The following is an 18,728-nucleotide window of genomic DNA, read 5'->3' as shown; positions in this document are numbered from 1 at the left end:
CCCTGCAGAAATCTAACGGAGCACCTCAAAAATCTGTGGAGACGTGGATGGACCTCGAGACTGTCATACAGAGTGAAGTACATCACAAAGAGATAAACAAATGTCATATGCTAACGCGTATGTGTGGAATCTACAAAAATGGTACAGATGAACCTATCTGCAAAGCAGAAACAGAGACAAACAAGTAGAGAACAGACGTATGGACACCAAAGGGGGAGAGGGGGAGGGGATGAATTGGGAGATTGGGATTGACACATACACACTATTGATACTATGTATAAATAGATAACTAGTGAGAGCCTGCTGTAGAGCACAGGGAACTCTATTCCATGCTCTGTGGTGACCTAGATGTGAGGGAAATCCAGAAGGGAGGGGATTATGTGTATACGTATGGCTGGTTCACTTTGCTCTACAGCAGAAACTAGCACAGCACTGTGAAGCAACTATACCCCAATAAATAAAAACTAAAAAACAAAAACACTCTGGGAGGATCCCGCAAAAAAAAACAAAACAAAAAAAACCCCACAGAAGTTGGAAAAGGGACCAGGATATTTTGATAACTCCTTCCTAAAATCAATTATTATGTCACATCAAATATGAGATGCTACCAAATAATAAGGATCTGAGAATATCTCACCATCAAAAAATTAATATAAAAAACAAAGGAATGCAAATAACAGTGTGAACCAGGATGGAATTGCCTTAGAAGGTTAAATGTCTATGTGAACTCACAATTTAAAGTGTTTCTGGTATTCTGAAATATTTCATGATCTGATTTCTACCATTTGGAGGTGTGAGAAGGGATGACTGAATTCCTTTCGGTCAAAGGAAGCTGTTTGGGGGGGCAGGTGAGAACCCTCCAGGTGAGCCCAGCACAGCACAAACTCTCATTTGCATAATTATCAATGATGTACAAAGCCCTTGTGCTGGATTGCCTAGTGTTTGCATTCATTTGCCTCCCCTTCCATTGATCCATCCCGGGAAAGAGCCAGTCACGGAAGCCAAGGAGCCAGGAGGATGCTCAAGGCCAGCAGGCCGGAGGACCCTGGTGTGACCTTGTGTGTGATGGTCCTTCTCAGTGGCTGGGGAAAGAGAATGAGGTCAGAGGTCAGATTGTAGGTTACGATTTTAAACTTCTGCTGACCTGGGCATTCACTGCTTCATGTTCACGTCTCCACTAGTTTCAGGTTGTTTTAAGATCAACCTAAAGGGCTTCCCTGGTGGCGCAGTGGTTGAGAGTCCGCCTGCCGATGCAAGAGACACGGGTTCGTGCCCCAGTCCGGGAAGATCCCACATGCCGCGGAGCGGCTGGGCCCGTGAGCCATGGCCGCTGAGCCTGTGCGTCCGGAGCCTGTGCTCCACAACGGGAGAGAGGACAAAACAGTGAGAGTCCCGCGTACCGCAAAAAAAAAAAAAAAAAAAAAAAAGATCAACCTAAAGATTACAGGTGGCCTCACAGGTAGCACAGCCCTCTTCCTCAGCTTACTTTTATCATTTAAACAATCTCAAAGCTTCCAGGTTTCAAATAAGGAGAGACCACCTAGGGAACCAGCATCGGAAAGGCAGGCGGGCAGAACCGGGCAAGAGCCACTGCCCTGTGTGCCGGCTCTCTCCAGCCCACTCATCCTCCCGGGAGCAGAGGGTCCGCCAACAGTGATCCCTTCCGAACATCATGCTTCCCCTTCTTAATACTTGCTCATGAAAATACAGAGAGCTGGATCATTCTATCAGCTTTAACTTGCAGATGGAGTAACTGAAGCACAAGTTTAACTGGCTCAAGAGAACTTAAATCCAGAGCTTCTGTGTTCTAAATGATGATGCACTCAATGACTTTTCCTCTCTTTCCTTCGTCTGAGGTCTGTTTACAGGAGCCTTTACATGTAGCTCTGAGCCAAGAATAAACTGGCATGATCACGAACAGTATCAATCAGGCTGTACACATTTGGTTCTCAACAAATGTTTCTGAGGTGAGTGAATAAATGACATTTTAAGAAGGAATTTCATCATACAGGATAAACCTTCCAATTTTCAGGATGAGCTCTTCCTTTTTTCTTTACCTAAGGAGGTTTCTGAAGCCACCTTATTACTTGGCTAAAACAACTTCAGTTAAAATACACGATCTGTCACAAGTTATTGATTGGAGAGAGAGAAGGCTGTTCCTAGTCTTGTATTTCCTTACTAAGTGCAGCTGTACCAACAGTACCCTACTTTCAGCAAACTGACATCCTTATGGGAAATATCGATAACATCCTGGCATTAACATGTACTTACCCTCAGCAATGGTCTGATCATTTTCTCCTTTCGATTAATATGAGAAAACCATTTCTACAATTTCAGTATTTTTGAGTTGAATCAGCTTTTCTTACGGGAGCCATTCTACCAAAGATGATTTTTTAATGCAAAAATGCAGGCACATTCATTCTTTCCAGGTCAGGTCCTACTTTGCAGACTACTACTGAATTCAGTACCTGTTGTTTTGGGAATTAGACCATCATACAACCTTGCTAGCCCTCTTACACCAGCAAACAGTCTCTGTAAAGGGCAGGATCCAGCCCATACTAAACCTCAATAAAATGTTTCTTCTTAAAGAAAAAGGTATCGCTACACCAAAAAGAAAGGAAGAGTATTTAAACAGCAGTGTCATGTTCTTGAGAAGGTAGGGCAGCATTTGTGTGGGACAGGGGATAGGGCAACGCAAAGATGGAATCATCCTCTCATCCCTTGTTGTCCCTGGGACATGGCTCCGGGGACCTGCCTGAACCCTCACCCAGGGACTCCGGAAAGCTCACTCACTAAACTGGGCTCGGGATGCTTATCTGTAAAACCAGGCAGCGAATTTTTTTCTATGGTCTCTGATCCCCAGACCACAGGATTCTAGGATTCCTATGTTTCTGATTCTCATCAGAGGCTTCTTATGATGGTTCTGATTGAGAATTCGTGGCCTGTTTTAATTCTCGCTTTTAACACAGACTTGGCCTTAGTTTCTTCCCTTGATTTCCTCCATGTACTGGACAAGAAAATGATCAACTCCCTAAAGCTGAAGATTTATTCCTTCTAAAAATAAGCATGAACATATATGAAAAAAACAGTTAATTCTCTTTAAGTTGATTTCTGGTACACACCTTCAGTCAATTCTTTAATAAATATCATTAACTGTTACGTGGACTCCAAATCTTAACGCCATTATCTTTGGGGAAACAGGTTTTCCCAGATGATGAAGCAGTGGCATTCATATCGACTCAGTACTTGTTCTAAAGCATAAACATCACTTAATGTCATTAGAGTGAGTATAGTCAGTGCCTACATTAATATTCTCTGTGCACTTTAAGATGCATTTTTTAAAAAAATATGAGATCGTGCAAGCAGTCCTGAAGTATTCTCTGAATTACTACAATTGTTCTGTAAATGTGCAAAAGCCTTAGGACTTATCTTTGAATTATATATGATATGCAACACTTGTTTCCAACACCTGCAGAGAAATTTCCCATATACTCAGAGAAATGGTGATTTCATCTTATTAAATTAGTGTGGTTTCAATTTCACATTATCTGTAGCTGCTCAGCCTGTAGTATTACAAGTTTATTGCTTCTGCTTGGCTATATGAAAAGTTGAAACCTAAAGTCATTTTCTGCTTTATTGACTTGAAGGCGGGAAAACTGAAATTATCCTTGTCATTAAAGAGAGTACTTACAATTTTTTTGCCTTCTATTAACACCATAGAAGTATTTGTTTCAACATTCTGCAGTATCACACTTCCTTTCTGCTCTCTGTAGATGAATTCTTTATCTACAAGAGAGGAAATAAAACAGAAACATGAAACATCAAGGAACTCACTAGCTTTTGATGGACACAGGTAAATGAATTGACTAGTTCCAACAAAAGTATATCCTGCATTTCATCAAAGGGTCCTTTAAATATGGTGAAATGGGTCCTTTAAATATGCTCCTCTCCATATAACTGCATGTGAAGCTTCTCTCTGAATCATTTCTCATAGTCTGCACACTGACATATAAAGCACAAGCATATACACACATAAAATCTTTAGAACATTCTAGACTTTTCTTGGGTAGGACACATAGAGTGGACACAACAGAGCAGATTAAGAAACCCGCTACCATAAGGGGCGGAGATAGTTGGTACTAAGGGGACTGATTTCCTACACTGGAAACTTTGGGGTGAAATCTGTATACGTCCACATGCATACCATATTCTGCAAAATTATTTTCATTTGGTCCACAGCTTCCTTTGCTATTCCTGGAGGAATTGGCAGTTTCACTGTCATGAATATCTTTGGCTCTATACATTGTATCCTCAGTGACACTTGTCCTTTGTAACTCAACCGAAATTTCAAATATCCCCTTAGAAAATTAATGGAGCAATCCCCCTGAATAGTATGCATGTAGGGGTATATATGTAGGCATGTAGGTGTGTAGGGGTGTGTGTGTGTGTGTGTGTGTGTATGTGTGTGTGTGTGTGTGTGGTGTGTACACATACTACAAATGAAAGAGTAAACTTTCTGAAAGGATTGCAAGTGGAGAGACAGGGCACACAATTGGAAGAAGAAATGATAAGATTGGGAGATTGGATTGGCAAATACACACTGCTACATATACAATAGATAACTAACAAGGACCTACTGTATAGCACAGGGAACTCTGCTCAACACTCTGTAATGACCTATATGGGAAAAAAACCTAAAAAAGAGTGGATATATGTGTATGTATAACTGATTCACTTTGCTGTACATCTTAAACTAACACAACATTGTAAAGCAACTGTACTCCAATAAAAATTTTTTAAAAAGAAAATAATACTATCTTTCTGAGTGAAGGGGATGAAGGGGATGACACTGAGCCAGTCTGAAGGTAAAGAAATTTCACACGATAATCAGTTGATGAATGAAAAACACTGTGCAGGCTGGATTAATTCCAATGGTATTATCATTTCTATGCTTTTTAAATTCTACTCCACAGAATTACATTCTTTTCTTTCTTACTCCTTTATTCTACTTGCTTTGCCTTTAATATTCTCTTCCTTTTTCCAGTCTGTTAAGATGGAAGTTTAGATCTTTGGTTTGATTTTCCATCCTTTTAATAAGACTATTAAAGCTAAAAATGTTCCTCTATGCATGGTATTAGCTACATCTCACAAATTTTGATATGCTGAATTCAGTATTATTCAGTTCAAATTATTTCTAATTTTTCCTGAAAAGTCTGCTTGGTCCAATGATTACTTAGAAACATGTTTAATTTTCAAATATGTAAAGTTATTCTGGTCCTCTTATTTTTATAGATTTTTAATTTAAATTCACTGGATCAAAGAATATTCTGTACATGATTTTAGTCTTTTAAAACTCATTAAGACATTTTTGTGGCCCAAAATATGGTCTATCCTGGTAAATGTACCATATTCACATTCAATGAAATTACTGATATGGCTGAGTTTGGTCTATAACTTTTTTCGTGGGGCTTTGTTTTCTACTTTTCTCCTCTACTTCTTGTTTCCCTCTTTCTTCTTTCCTAACTTTCATTTTATTTTGTGAATATTTTTTACAGTTTTAATTTCCCTATTTTTAGCTGTATTTCTTTGCCTTTTTTTAGTGGTTGTCCTAGGGATTATACTATGTTCTCAACTTTCCAGCATCTACAAAGAGTTAATAATGTATCACTTCTCATGAAATACAGAAATCTGTCCAGTTTTCAGGTCCACATGTAGTCCCATGCTATGATAACTGTTATGTGTATTACATCGACATACATTATACATTCCACAAGACAATGTTATAATTATTGTTTATAGCAATAGTATGGTTTATAAAGAAATTAAGAAGAAAAAGTAAACAAAGAAAAATTTGTTCTTTGCATTTACCCACTATTTACCATTACTGATGCTTTTTGTTCTTTATCGAAAACATGAGTTTCCATCAGATATCATTCATTTTCCTACTTCATAAAGAACTTTCTTTAGGATTTCTGATTAAATGAATCTGCTGGCAACCAATTCTTTTAACTTTGTTTTATCTGAAAGTCTTTTCCTTTAACCTTTTTTTTTTTTTTTTTCCCCAGTACGCGGGCCTCTCACTGCTGTGGCCCCTCCCGCTGCGGAGCACAGGCTCCGGACGCGCAGCCCCAGCGGCCATGGCTCACGGGCCCAGCCGCTCCGCGGCATGTGGGATCTTCCCGGACTGGGGCACAAACCCGTGTCCCCCGCATTGGCAGGCGGATTATTAACCACTGCGCCACCAGGGAAGCCCCTCATCCTTCCTCTTGAAGGCTCTCCCACTCTCCCGGTGGCCCTGCCCCGGGTTGGGTGGCTGTCACCTTCACCCTGGACTACTCCAGGGCCTCCCAGTGGGACCCTCTGTCCCTTTCTCTATTGGGACAAGGCCACACTTCTTTTTCAAAACTTTTTTTCTGGCTCCTTGGCAGAGACTACTTTGGCCGAACTCCTTAGTCTGACATTCGAAGCCCTTCGTCTTCTGGCCTGTCTTCTCTTCCCATCTTAATTTCCCACCATCCCCCACTAACTAAGCATCCTAACAAGTCCTGCCTTCCAAGCCTCTCTGATGCCTGTGCCGCTGCCTTGGCTGCGGTGCCCTTCTCCCGCCCCCGCCAGGCACAATCTTCCTGGGCTCGGCGTAAAGGTCTCTCCTCCGGGCAGTTTTTCATGCCTCTGCCAGGCAGAATCCATCTCTCTCTGCTGACCCCTGACGTGTCATTCACCTTGTTTTATGCCCATCACAGCACGTTGCTTATTTGCTACTACAGCTCTCTCCCTCTAGAGTCATGATTCTCACGGGAAGAGGCCATACCTGTTTGGTTTCCTAACTCTTAGCATAATAACTGATATGAAAGTTGGTGCTAAAAAATATGTGAAGCATTTAACAAATGCATCCTATCACAAGTCTGAGTCACCAAATATCCAACCTACTTGTGGAACAACAGGCAGAACTCCTTGTAGAAGAGGGAGTGCTCTGGGCCAAAGTGAAAGGAAGGAGAGATGGACATGGTGGTTTTCTCAAATTACACCTTTTGTGTCTCTTTGTGAGATTCTGTTACAGCTACTTTACTCCTGTCACTGCAGGGCAAAAGGATGTTACAAAAGGAGTGCATCTGAATGCTGTGAGGATAGGAGGGTAAAATTGAAAAGCCATGCTCAACAGGGAGGTCCTTAGGAAAAGACTTCCCAAAGAAAATCTGGCACAGGACCACCCACTGGCTAGTTATTCTTCGCGTGCCAACTATCCAGTGCTTTGCATTTAAAATACATCATTAATTTAATTGTTCTGTGTACTTTAGCAATTCTTCAAAGCTAAAAAGTTAAAGAAATAGAGTAAGCTGCACTGGTAGCTAGCACAATTATTTAAAAACTAGTAAAGCATCAAGAAAATTTCCCTTCTTTCCTATACAAACCGTATCACTGGGTAACCAAATTATAGATAAGGGGAAGTTTCATTTTATTTTGTTTCCCCAAATTGTGATATAAAAATATACAGTAATGCAACAAATTATTTTATGTACTCTTCCAAAAATAAGATGAAATTCCAGTCGTCTCCTCTGATATAGCTAATGCCATACATCACATATCAGCTATGCTTATGTTTTGCTTACTTTTGCTTAACAACAATGTATTATTAGCAGCTTTCAAAAGCCTTATCCATGGTGAAAACTTTAAAAATGTATGGCATTTTATGGTACAATAGATTTCTTAAAAACGGAGAAAATTTAGTTCTCATTGTCAAGTATAATTTGTATATGCTGGTTGGTTTTGAGGAGCATATTAATCCTTGATTATACAAATATCACAAAGAATCAATGCATAGAAATAGATTTTAATTACTGAAACAAATAGTGCACATAATAAATGGAGATTTGATTTTTCTCATGATTATCTTTTTTCTTTTCTTTTTTTTTTCTTTTTCTTTTTTTGCGGTACGCGGGCCTCTCACTGTTGTGACCTCTCCCGTTGCGGAGCACAGGCTCCGGACGCAGAGGCTCAGCGGCCATGGCTCACGGGCTTAGCCGCTCCGGGGCATGTGGGATCTTCCTGCCCCGGTGTCCCCCGCATCGGCAGGCGGACTCTCAACCACTGTGCCACCAGGAAAGCCCCATGATTATCTTCTTTTAATTTTAAACAATGCTGATAGAAACACTGTTCTTTCCATTTATTATTTTTTTCTCAGATATAATTTATTTCTATTTATGTACGTTCTAATAACACATAGCATATATTTCCTAAAAAATACATAAGCATATATTTCCTACAACAGTCAATATCCATATGATGGTCATAAAATATAAATCCCTAACAGCCACGCTGTAGTCTAGAAATACCATTTCCCACCAAAGGAAAGCAGGACTCCTGTAAACAGTTGATTCCAGGTCTGGGACAGGAGCTATCCTAGAGACCAGCAAAGCTATCAAATTCTATTACCATGTCAAAATGATTCAGAAACCAACCTGAAAAGGCTCCCACCAGCCAAGGACCAGCCATTTAGGGCTTTAATAAGAATAACTGGAACGGACTGAAGCTCTTTAACTACGTATAAGTTCATGAATTTAGAATGATACTTCAAAAAGAAACAACTAATTCAATTGATCATTATTAGAGGATACTTATAAATCAACGTATTATTTAAAAACTGGTAAAGAAAAAGGAAAGCATCAAGAAAATTTCCCTTCTTTCCTATACAAACTGTATCATTGGGTAACCAAATTACAGATAAGGGGAAGTTTCAACTTACGGAAGTATTCCAGTTATCAAATGGAAAAGGTTGATGGAATTAGCATATCACCATTTTGCTGCTCCTAATGAGTTAAGGTGCCAATCAGCCAGGGCTGCTACACCACAGAAGGAGAGCAATCTGCATGAACTGCCTCCTTAAGGAAGAATATAGCACTACTGATGAAGTGCTAGCACAACCAAAGCCAAAACCCTCAAGCCCAGTCAGGCTACTAGACCAACTAGAACTTGCAGGAAATAGAGGACAGAGGACCATTCACGCCATAAAGATACAAGTAGGAGACTCTGAGAAACTACAGGGAAAATGGCCTGGCTTCTTCAAATAAATAATGACATTTATATGACAATTAGAAATTTAAACACAAATAAGATAATTAATGCTATGAATAGGATTAATAGGATAATTAACGCTATTAAGGAACTATTGTTTTTCGTTTGGGGGTTATTTTTTCTTTTAGTGTGATATGGTGGTTATGCTTTTCTATTTAACAAGATAACAAGTCCTTATCTTTTAGAGATGTACATAGTGAAACAAAGAGGATAAAACGATATGGTATCTGGGGTCTGCTTCTAAATAGCATGGGTGGAGGAGAAAAAGGTCAGCATATAGACACAATAAGATTGGCCAACAGGAAATAATGGTTGAAGTTGGGTTATGGACAAATAGGAGTTTACTTACTATTCTTTCTACTTTTGTTTAAGTTTAAAATTTTCTATAATAAAAAGTTAAAATTGATTTTAAAGTTCAAGTAGTTAAAAAAGATCATGCAGCTATAATGAGAATAAAGCTATGCTGGCTCATTTTTACATTTTATCCTTTGTTAGGCTTTTGCAGTAATTTGCACGTACTTGGGTTGCAGGCAGGTAGTGGTTGTGTTTTCATCGTATTTCTCCAGTAACCACTAGATCATAAAATAAAAATTCTGAAATCTCTCCCTCCAAGGTCAGGAGCCAGGGGTGAAAATTTGCAGCAACCAATGACAGTCTTCAATCCAGATGTAGATACACTGCCCACAGCTAGGAGTGATTTTTCCTTTGGTTTGCAAATATTAAGCCTTGTATGGAGAGTTATAGGAAGAAACAACTATAATTAGAAAGCTGATGTTATAATTAACACATTTCAGGAAATATAAGCCAAATGAAAATTTTAGGTGGACCATATTTATAATGTAGAACTGTGGTGCTAATATGTAGCCACTAGCCACATGTTCTTACTAATATTAAAAACTAATTAAAATTACATAAAATTTAGAATTTAGTTCCTTCTTTGTACAAGGCACATTTTAAGCACTCAAAGGCACACGTGGCTAGTGGGTAGTGGTGCACTGGATGCAGCAGAGACAGAACATCTCCATCACTGCAGGAAGTCATTCTGAACAGCAATATTTCAAAGTTATAATAAGTGACAGCATTTTATTCCCAAAGAATGCCTTAGTTTACACCATAGTCTATCATCGATCTGGAAAAAAATCACTCTTCTCAAGCCATGGCTATCAAAGAAAAAAATCAAAGGATGTCCTTAAAAGGTGGTCAGCAGACCTTCTGATACCTCTTGCCATTTATGTGCCTCCACTCTTATAGGCAATGAAGGCAACATCTGTGGGAGAAAAAGATTTTTAAATAAAGTATTTCCAGATTATCTCAAATGTCACAACACCTTAAAAAAGAACATGAAGTCACACGGTAACCAGAGTCCCAGTAATCATCATCAGAATCAACGGATTAAAAATAGGAGTCAAGGGCTTCCCTGGTGGCGCAGTGGTTAAGAATCTGCCTGCCAATGTGGGGGACACGGGTTCGAGCCCTGGTCCGGGAAGATCCCACACGCCGCGGAGCAACTAAGCCCGTGAGACACAACTACTGAGCCTGCTCTCTAGAGCCCGCGAGCCACAACTACCAAGCCCACGTGCCACAACTACTGAAGCCTACATGCCTAGAGCCTGGGCTCCACAACAAGAGAAGCCACCGCAATGAGAAGACAGCACACCACAACGAAGAGCAGCCCCCACTCTCTACAGCTAGAGAAAGCCCACGCGCAGCAACGAAGACCCAACGTAGCCAAAAATAAAATAAATAAATTTACAAAAAATAAAATAAAAAAGGAGTCAAGTGGAAAGAAAACGCCAAAGGTTTTTTTTCTGTTTTTTTAGGTTGGGTTGAAACTCGTGATTTTTTTTTTTTAAAAAGTACCCACCATGATAACTATGGCCTTTTATTTGAAATTATAAGAACTACACACAATCCTCCAACACACCAGGGAAACATCAGTACAAATAGAGATGGTGAGAAAATGTAAAATAAATGATGTGCATTTTACTAAGAGTGGATAAGTAACTTATTTTCATGAGAATGTGCTTAGAAAAGGTAGGAGTTTCCAAGGAGAGAAATGGTGGGTGTAAGAAGCAAAACTCAGAGAGAAGAGTCTAACCAGTGGACATTTCATTTATTCCCAAGAACATTTACAACGTGAGGGATACTCTTCTAGACACACCATGCATTAGCCATGTTCCCCGACTTAAGGACACTTACAATTAAAATGGTCAGATGGCAATTACTGATGCTGGCTATCGAAAAGCTCCATGTTAATCACAGCATTGTACTATAAGACATGATTCCAAGCAAATAAATAATTCTACTAATGTTATGAGACAGTAGGATTTTCTGTATAAAATAAATCCACATTTAAAATCATAAATTTCAGTAAAAGTTAAAATCCTGTAGTGTTATATATGGAATCTAAATAAAAGGTACTGATGAACCTAGTGGCAGGGCAGGAATAAAGACACAGACGTAGAGAACGGCCTTGAGGACACAGCGGGGAACGGGAAGATGGGACGAAGTGAGAGACTGGCATGGACATATATACACTCCCAAATGTAAAATGGATGGCTAGTGGGAAGCAGCTGCATAGCACAGGGAGATCAGCTCAGTGCTTTGTGACGACCTAGAGGGGTGGGATAGGGAGGGTGGGTGGGAGGCTCAAGAAGGAGGGGATATGGGGATATATGTATGCATATGGCTAATTCACTTTGTTGTACAACAGAAACTAACACAGCATTGTGAAGCAATTATACTCCAATAAAGATATATATATATTATATATATAGGCCCTGTAGTGTTAAATTTGTGTCAGAAATATCAATAGGAACACATTTGCTTATTTTTTAAAGTATGTATTTGCTAGTTTTGTCCATAGAAATATTAGATACATGATTTCCTAAACACTCAGATTTTGGTTCCTAAGTACCATTCTCACTAAAAAGAACAAGGAATCTTTGAAGAAACAAGTATTTCTAGATCTGAGGCACAGGAAGTACAGTATGAACCTGGGACACCTTATTGGCCAGAAGGCAAAGAAGAGTTCAGTGAGTGATGGGTCTTGGCGCCCATTCTTGCCCCATTCTGTCTCAGCCTTCACATCTAACTCTGACTGGTCCTTCCTCTTGGCTCTGGACTCAGACACAGGACTTGAACTGGTCGATGGAATATAAGCAAGCAGACACTTGACTTGCACTTGCACAGTTGACTTGCCCCCTCCTGGCTCTGCCATTGCCATGAGACAAACACAAACATCTCTCACCTCATCTTCTGGCACCAGGAGGAGAAACAAGTGTGGATCACAGCCGGGTTATCATGGTCACCCGAGAAGAGGCTATTCCAGATCAGCCAACAGCCTGCTGGGTGTCCAGCCACACGAGCAAATCACGCAACGGATAAGCAGAGTTCCCTAACCAACCACCAGCTGACAAGCAAATGTGTGAAAAATACACAAGTGTGTGTGTGTGTCCCTGAAGGTGTGTGCTTGTTTATTACACAGCACTCTTGTGGCACCAGACAACACACACATGCGCAGGAGAACCACCTGGGAGGGCCCTCAGAAGTCAAAGTTGGGAGAATCAGAACATGAAAAGAACAATGCTGTAACTGATCAAAACACAGCAAATATATAAAACTGTAAGGTCGGATCTTAACAGATGGCACCACGAAACAGGAAAGCTTCAAGTGAGCTTTATTAGGGAGCGCTCCCGGGCGAGGTTCACTGGTCCGAGAGAAAGGGGCCAGAGAAGTCGCACCCCGGCGAGGATTGGGCAAGATTTTATAGGGGAAGAAGGGAAAGGAGTGTGGTGAATCTGGGAGGGCGCAGGGTATTCCTTATTTGGTGGTCTTTTCGGGTATCCTGGGGGACCGTTAGTCCCGCCCCTCGAAAGGCGGGAAGGCTGGGCTGGGTTCAAAGTCCCCAGGTCAGTTCCTGGAACTGGGTGGTCCGGAATGTCTCCAGGTCAGTTCCTGGAACTGGGTGGTCCAGAGAATTTCGGTCTGATGCAACCTGTAAATCTGATTGTGTTCCCCTGCCTCGGGCCAGTTGGCCTTACAAAAACAACTCATGAGTCCATAATGGTACCCACATAATGGTTCTCATTTTCCACAGCTGAAGGCAACTATTATAGCAACTCCTTTCTCTGAAAATTGGTAATTAAAAATTCATAATTAAGGATTCATCCTGCTTTTTCAGTAGTATGGGGACACCACACAGCCTGTTTCTGAGGGAGAGCCCCTCCTTTCAGAAAACTGCCCACTCATAAATGAAGAAGGAATGATGAATTTAGAAAATCACCACTTTTAGAAGGAATGATGAATTTAGAAAAGCACCATTTCTAGAAGGAGTGATGAATTTAGAAAATCACCATTTTGCAGCCCCTGTTGAAATACTCATTTCAGGTGAGGCTCATCGATGGATGCTACCCTCACTTAGAGAAAAGTTGATGGGATATTTTCCTGGTGCCAAAATATTACCCCAGAGAAAACGTGCCAGTGTCAATGGGGAAACACACGTTCCTCATGGAGGAATCTGGTGGCCACCACTTAAGAGTCCCTAACAGTGGGACAACCAGCAGTGGACACACACATGAGAAATCATTCCATGAGGAAAGAACCAGACAAATCCAGGATGTGGGAAATTCCACTACACACTGGCCTAATATGGGGAAATAAACTGTAGAAAAAAGAGGAGCTAAAAAGAAAAGAGAAAAAAGAGGAGCTGCTTTCCATTAACAGAAACGTAAGAGACATAATCAAGTATAATTATGACCCTTAATTTGATCCAAATGGTAGAAAAAAGCCACAGAAGATATTTTGAGAAGGAATGAGGAAAACTGAATATGGCCTGGGACTCCTATGATATTAGGAAATTATCCTTATTTTTTTGTTAGATCTGATAATATAGATAAATGGGAGGATATACTTTTGGAGATACATGTGTTAGTATTCAGGGATGAAAGAAAATGATGTTATAATTTAAGTTTAAATATTTTCAGCCAAAAAATTGATAGAGAACACAAACATGATAAAAGTGTTGATATTAACTGATAGTTATGTGGGTGGTCACAGTACTCTCCTGTATACTTTTCTGTAAGTTAAAATTTTTTCATAAAAAAGGAAGCAGACCATATGACCAGCAATTCCACTCCTGGGTATATACCCATCCCCCAAATGAAAACACTAATTAGAAAAAATACACGCACCTCAGTGTTCACAGCAGCATTATTTACAATTGCCAAGACAAGGAAGCAACCTAAGTGTCCCTCAACAGATGAACAGATAAAGAAGATGTGGTATATATGTACAATAGAATATTACTCAGCCAGAAGAAAGAATGAAACTTTGCCATTTGCAGCAACATACTTGGACCTAGAGATTATCATACTAAGTGAAGTATGCCAGACAAAGATAAATATCAAATGATATCACTTATATGTGGAATGTAAAAAATAAACTATTGAATGTAATAAAAAAGAAACAGACTCACAGATACAGAGAACAAGTGGGGAGGGGGGGAGAGGGGCAAGATAGGAGTAGGGGATTAAGAGGCACAAAGTACTATATATAAAATAAATAAGCTACAAGGATATATTGCACAGCACAGGGAACACAGCCAATATTTTACAATAACTATAAATGGAGTATAACCTGTAAAAATTGTGAATCACTATTTTGTATACCTTTAACTTACATAATATTGTACATCCACTATACTGCAATTTAAAAAAATCAAAGATAAAAGGAAGCAGAAAATAAAACATAGCCCCTGATTTCTAGGAACATACAACAGAGTTGGGTGGACATAGGAGCTCTTTTCTACAGACCATGAACTGAGATGCTTATGGCAGAAAGGCGGGGGTGAGCAGAGGCTCTGAGTAACAGCCCTGGTGTGTGGGTAAAACAAATGCAGGAAACAGAGGTGCAGAAGTGGGAGGCCAGATGTGCACAGTCCTCATGACACTGGTTTTGAAGATGAGGGTGCCTGGGTGAGTTTTGGAGCCCTAAACCTAACCCTAACCCATTTGTCCAGACACTCTGGAGCAGGGCTGCAGTTTAACATATGTGTTTAGGTCTGAAGTAGCCAAAGGGCTCCAAAATTTTTTTTTTTAATTTTGTTTGTATTCTGGGTTTTTTTTTTTTCTGGTTTACATCACAAACATGTCAGAGGGAGGCAATGTTGGCTCAAAAATGTCTTTCAAAAGAGCAAGCTTTTCTAATTACACTCCCTAAATGCTAACAGCGCTCACTGAATCCACAGCAAGCACTTAACCAAGAGAGGACAACGCTGAGATTCTGAGACTCGATCCTGAGACCTGGGGGACTCCCAGCTTCACCCAACCGTGAAGTGAGACGTAGACGCAAGAACCGCTGGCTGGTTAATTTGCTCCCTCTGGCTCAAGGGCCTCATGCAGCCATCTTGATTCAAACTTGCAGCTCTACATCTGTGGCAGGACAGCCTGACATTTTCCTGCAGGATCTTGAGAATAAGAATAAACTGGAAGGACTGCAAGTGATGCTTCCCTTCCCCCTTTCAAGAATGCAACCAGGATACTGTGTTCTTTACATCTGAGGGTAGTAAGAGGCATCTGCTTTGGAAAATCGAAATTCTTGGAAACAAAGAGCTGGGTTGTCTGGGGCTGGGATGGGTAAGCAGATAGATGGAGGGCAATGGGTGATTAATTTCTGTGGGCTTCAAATTATGATAAAATGACACCACAATACCCACTTTTACAACTTGGGTAATTACATCAACAAGTACCTTCCAACAAATAATGGTCTCAGCTTGGAAATTACTTGGAAAGTATCTACATTTCAAAGGTGACATGAGTGGATTCAAATTTCACTGAGTTTTCATCACAGGATCTGAGATTGCCCAATTTTGTCTTTGATTAATGGACTGCCCAAATAGCTTTTAAAATCTTTTAAATTTTCATTCTTCTTATGGGGAACAATTTTTATGTGACTCTATAGAGTCATGTTTATACTTTTAAACAGCTTATTGTATGGAGACCCCACCAAAAAGCAACAAAGCACTTGTTTCTGTATTTAACATTGCCAAACATATGCTTATGTGGCAAAGGAAAAAAGAAACCAATATTTGTAGAACTGGGATTTGTTTTTTGCAATTTATTTTTTTCACCTGATTCTATCACGAAAGAAAATAGATAGGTTAGGAGGCTTTCAAATAAAAAGGTTTAGGTGGGTGAAGACAAAAGAAAGATAGGGAAAGAAGTCCTTTGCTCATAACACATTTTTAACAATATTTATGATTAGTTGTAAAAATCTAAGATTCCTTGAAGGGACTTTAAAGTGATTATCGCATAACTGTTCTATTTATAAATCTGACTTAGAACAAATCGATAACAAACATTATTGAAGGTGTCAAAAAGTTTTAAAAAGACTTTGAAATGGGCCAAACAGACCACCGGGTAGCTGGCAGACGCTCACTGTCATTGCCTTTGAGCTTTTCTGTTCTCTGAAGTTGTAGGAGACTGAGAGTAATGCAGAGGAGTCTTGCCAGGGAGATGCAAGACCTGGTGGAGATGCAACCGACCCCTAAAGCCAATTTCCCAGCAAATTCATTTCAGCATTGTTGATTGCCTATGTATGTATTTGTTTTTCTACCCTTCTCTTCAGATCTTACTGGTTCTCTCCTTAATTTGTGAGCTAAATAAAATCTTAGATGTTTATTTTATATTAACAAAATCATAAACTTCATGATTTTTACCTTTAAAATATTCTTCTTCAATAAAAGCTCATTATTTGCAAGATATGGACAAAATTTCACAGATGGGCTATGAAAAGAAAATCACTGAACCACTTGAAATGTAATTTTGGGTACAAACTTGTTTAGAAATGAACCAACTTACAGATTAAATATAACTATTTTTTAGAATACCAAATTGTATCAAAATCAGATATTCTTCAAAAGTCCTGAACTATTAGTGGATTATGAAATTCACTGGTCAGTGAAAGATGTTGCTTATGTCATTCCAATGCCATAGCTTATTAGTAAATCAGTAATTACTTCTCAATAAAGCAACATTATTCATGGTTCTGTGGGCTATCATTTTAATCACAATGCTAAGAGCTGAATCAATGTTAAACTGTCTACATATTTTCGTCAACAGGATTTGATGACAATACCTATTTTCCAGTACAAGTATAGAAGATATATTTTTTGAATAATCTAATTGTCAGCAGGCATTATGTTAAGGCAGAAGACTACTGCAGAAAGTAAACTCAGGTTTTATGTCAATACTGTTAACCATAAATGACCATTATGGAGCAAATTAGCAAATAAAAGTACCTAGAGGTCAAATTGAAATGACCACCTTACTTTATCTAGGCTTTCATGAGAAAAATCATCTACTACGGACAAAGAGTAATGAATGAGCTAAAAGACAGAAATTTGAGTGTCTTCCTTCAAAAAAAAAAAACAAAAAACTCTGATGAAAAATGTCAAGAGTAGCAGACAGATTGTTGGGAAAAGCTTGGAATAGGAGTCTGGAAACCTGGCTTCTATTTCAGGCTTTGCCACAGACTAGATATGCCAGAATTATGCTGTGAAACTTGTGAAGCAGTGTCCTTAAAGAGATACAGCATGCTACTCTCCTCTCTGTTTTTCATTCCTCCTAGCAGGAATGCTTTTATGATGGCTGGAGCTAGAGCAGCCATCTTGGACCTTTCAGTGATCTTGGAAATGGAATATAAGAGCAAAACAGACAGAGCATAGATCCTACCTCTTGATCTTGATGTGAGAGAGAAGTAAATTTAACAAATAAATTTCTCTCTTGTTTAAACCAGTATTGTTTTCATTTTTCTGTTGCTCAGTGATGAATCTATTCCTAATAAAGAGATCAGATCTAATTTCTGGGTTTGCAGTCAGGATACTGGTTCTAGTCCCACGGTAGTGCTCTCCTGAGTCAGGTTACTTTATATCCTAGTCTTCCATTTTCAATACTAAAATGCCTTATTTTTCAGAAAGAGTAATTGCTGATTAATTGAGATCAACCATATGAAGGCATTTTGAAATTAAGAAAAAAAGAAAGAGTAATTTGTATAAATATAAGATGCTATCTCCACCTGCAACACTCATTTGAAAAGGAGAAATGGTTATGTCTTCCTACTAAACATTCACCTATTATTTTATTTGTAAAGAAAAGAAATGTTATGAATCACATTCCAGAACTGGGGGTAGAATCTTTAAAAAAAAAAAAAAAAAAAGATTGCCCCTGCACAGCTCTCCTCCTTCTGACTTAAAAGCCAACAAAATAATTCAAAATGTAAGGAGCAGCAGGCTGATATCCTACACAGAATGAAGAAAAGCATTACACGAAGCCATTTTGTCTATTCTTTGGGGTGGAAAAGCAGGGAAACAAATGATTAGAGGTTCTTTCACTCTCCCAGGGAAAGTAGGCAGGTGCCTTTGAAGGAACCATTCACTCCTTCAGACCTGCTCATTTACAGCTGTCAAGCCTTGAAGTGCCTGATTATATGGTGGATGCTGGTGGGCTGTTTCCTTCAGAGCGGATCTGGCATGTGTGACAAATGTGAGCTGTCAATGGCAGACCTCTCCCCAGGCTGAGTGGCCGCCTGGGTCTGTCAGCTCAGGTAGCCGGTGAAGCCTAATTGGACGCTCTAGGGCCTGTCGTGTCAAGCAGGCA

General features: G+C 39.6%; 1 protein-coding gene across 2 annotated transcripts in view; it reads right to left on the bottom strand.

The window, feature by feature from the left end:
• The window catches only part of DPP6 (dipeptidyl peptidase like 6), a 764,679-nt gene that overhangs the window by 305,619 nt on the left and 440,332 nt on the right, over positions 1 to 18,728 (bottom strand). For both annotated transcript variants that reach the window (XM_029234469.1, XM_029234470.1), the window contains exon 4: positions 3,692 to 3,786. In XM_029234469.1, coding sequence (XP_029090302.1) covers positions 3,692 to 3,786 — 95 coding nt within the window. The remainder of the gene's footprint in view (positions 1 to 3,691; positions 3,787 to 18,728) is intronic.

The sequence above is a fragment of the Monodon monoceros genome, unplaced genomic scaffold, assembly GCF_005190385.1.
Source record: "Monodon monoceros isolate NGI ecotype Baffin Bay Population unplaced genomic scaffold, NGI_Narwhal_1 Super_Scaffold_2, whole genome shotgun sequence".
Lineage (NCBI taxonomy): Eukaryota > Metazoa > Chordata > Mammalia > Artiodactyla > Monodontidae > Monodon > Monodon monoceros.
This window is presented reverse-complemented; position numbering and strand designations above follow the sequence as displayed.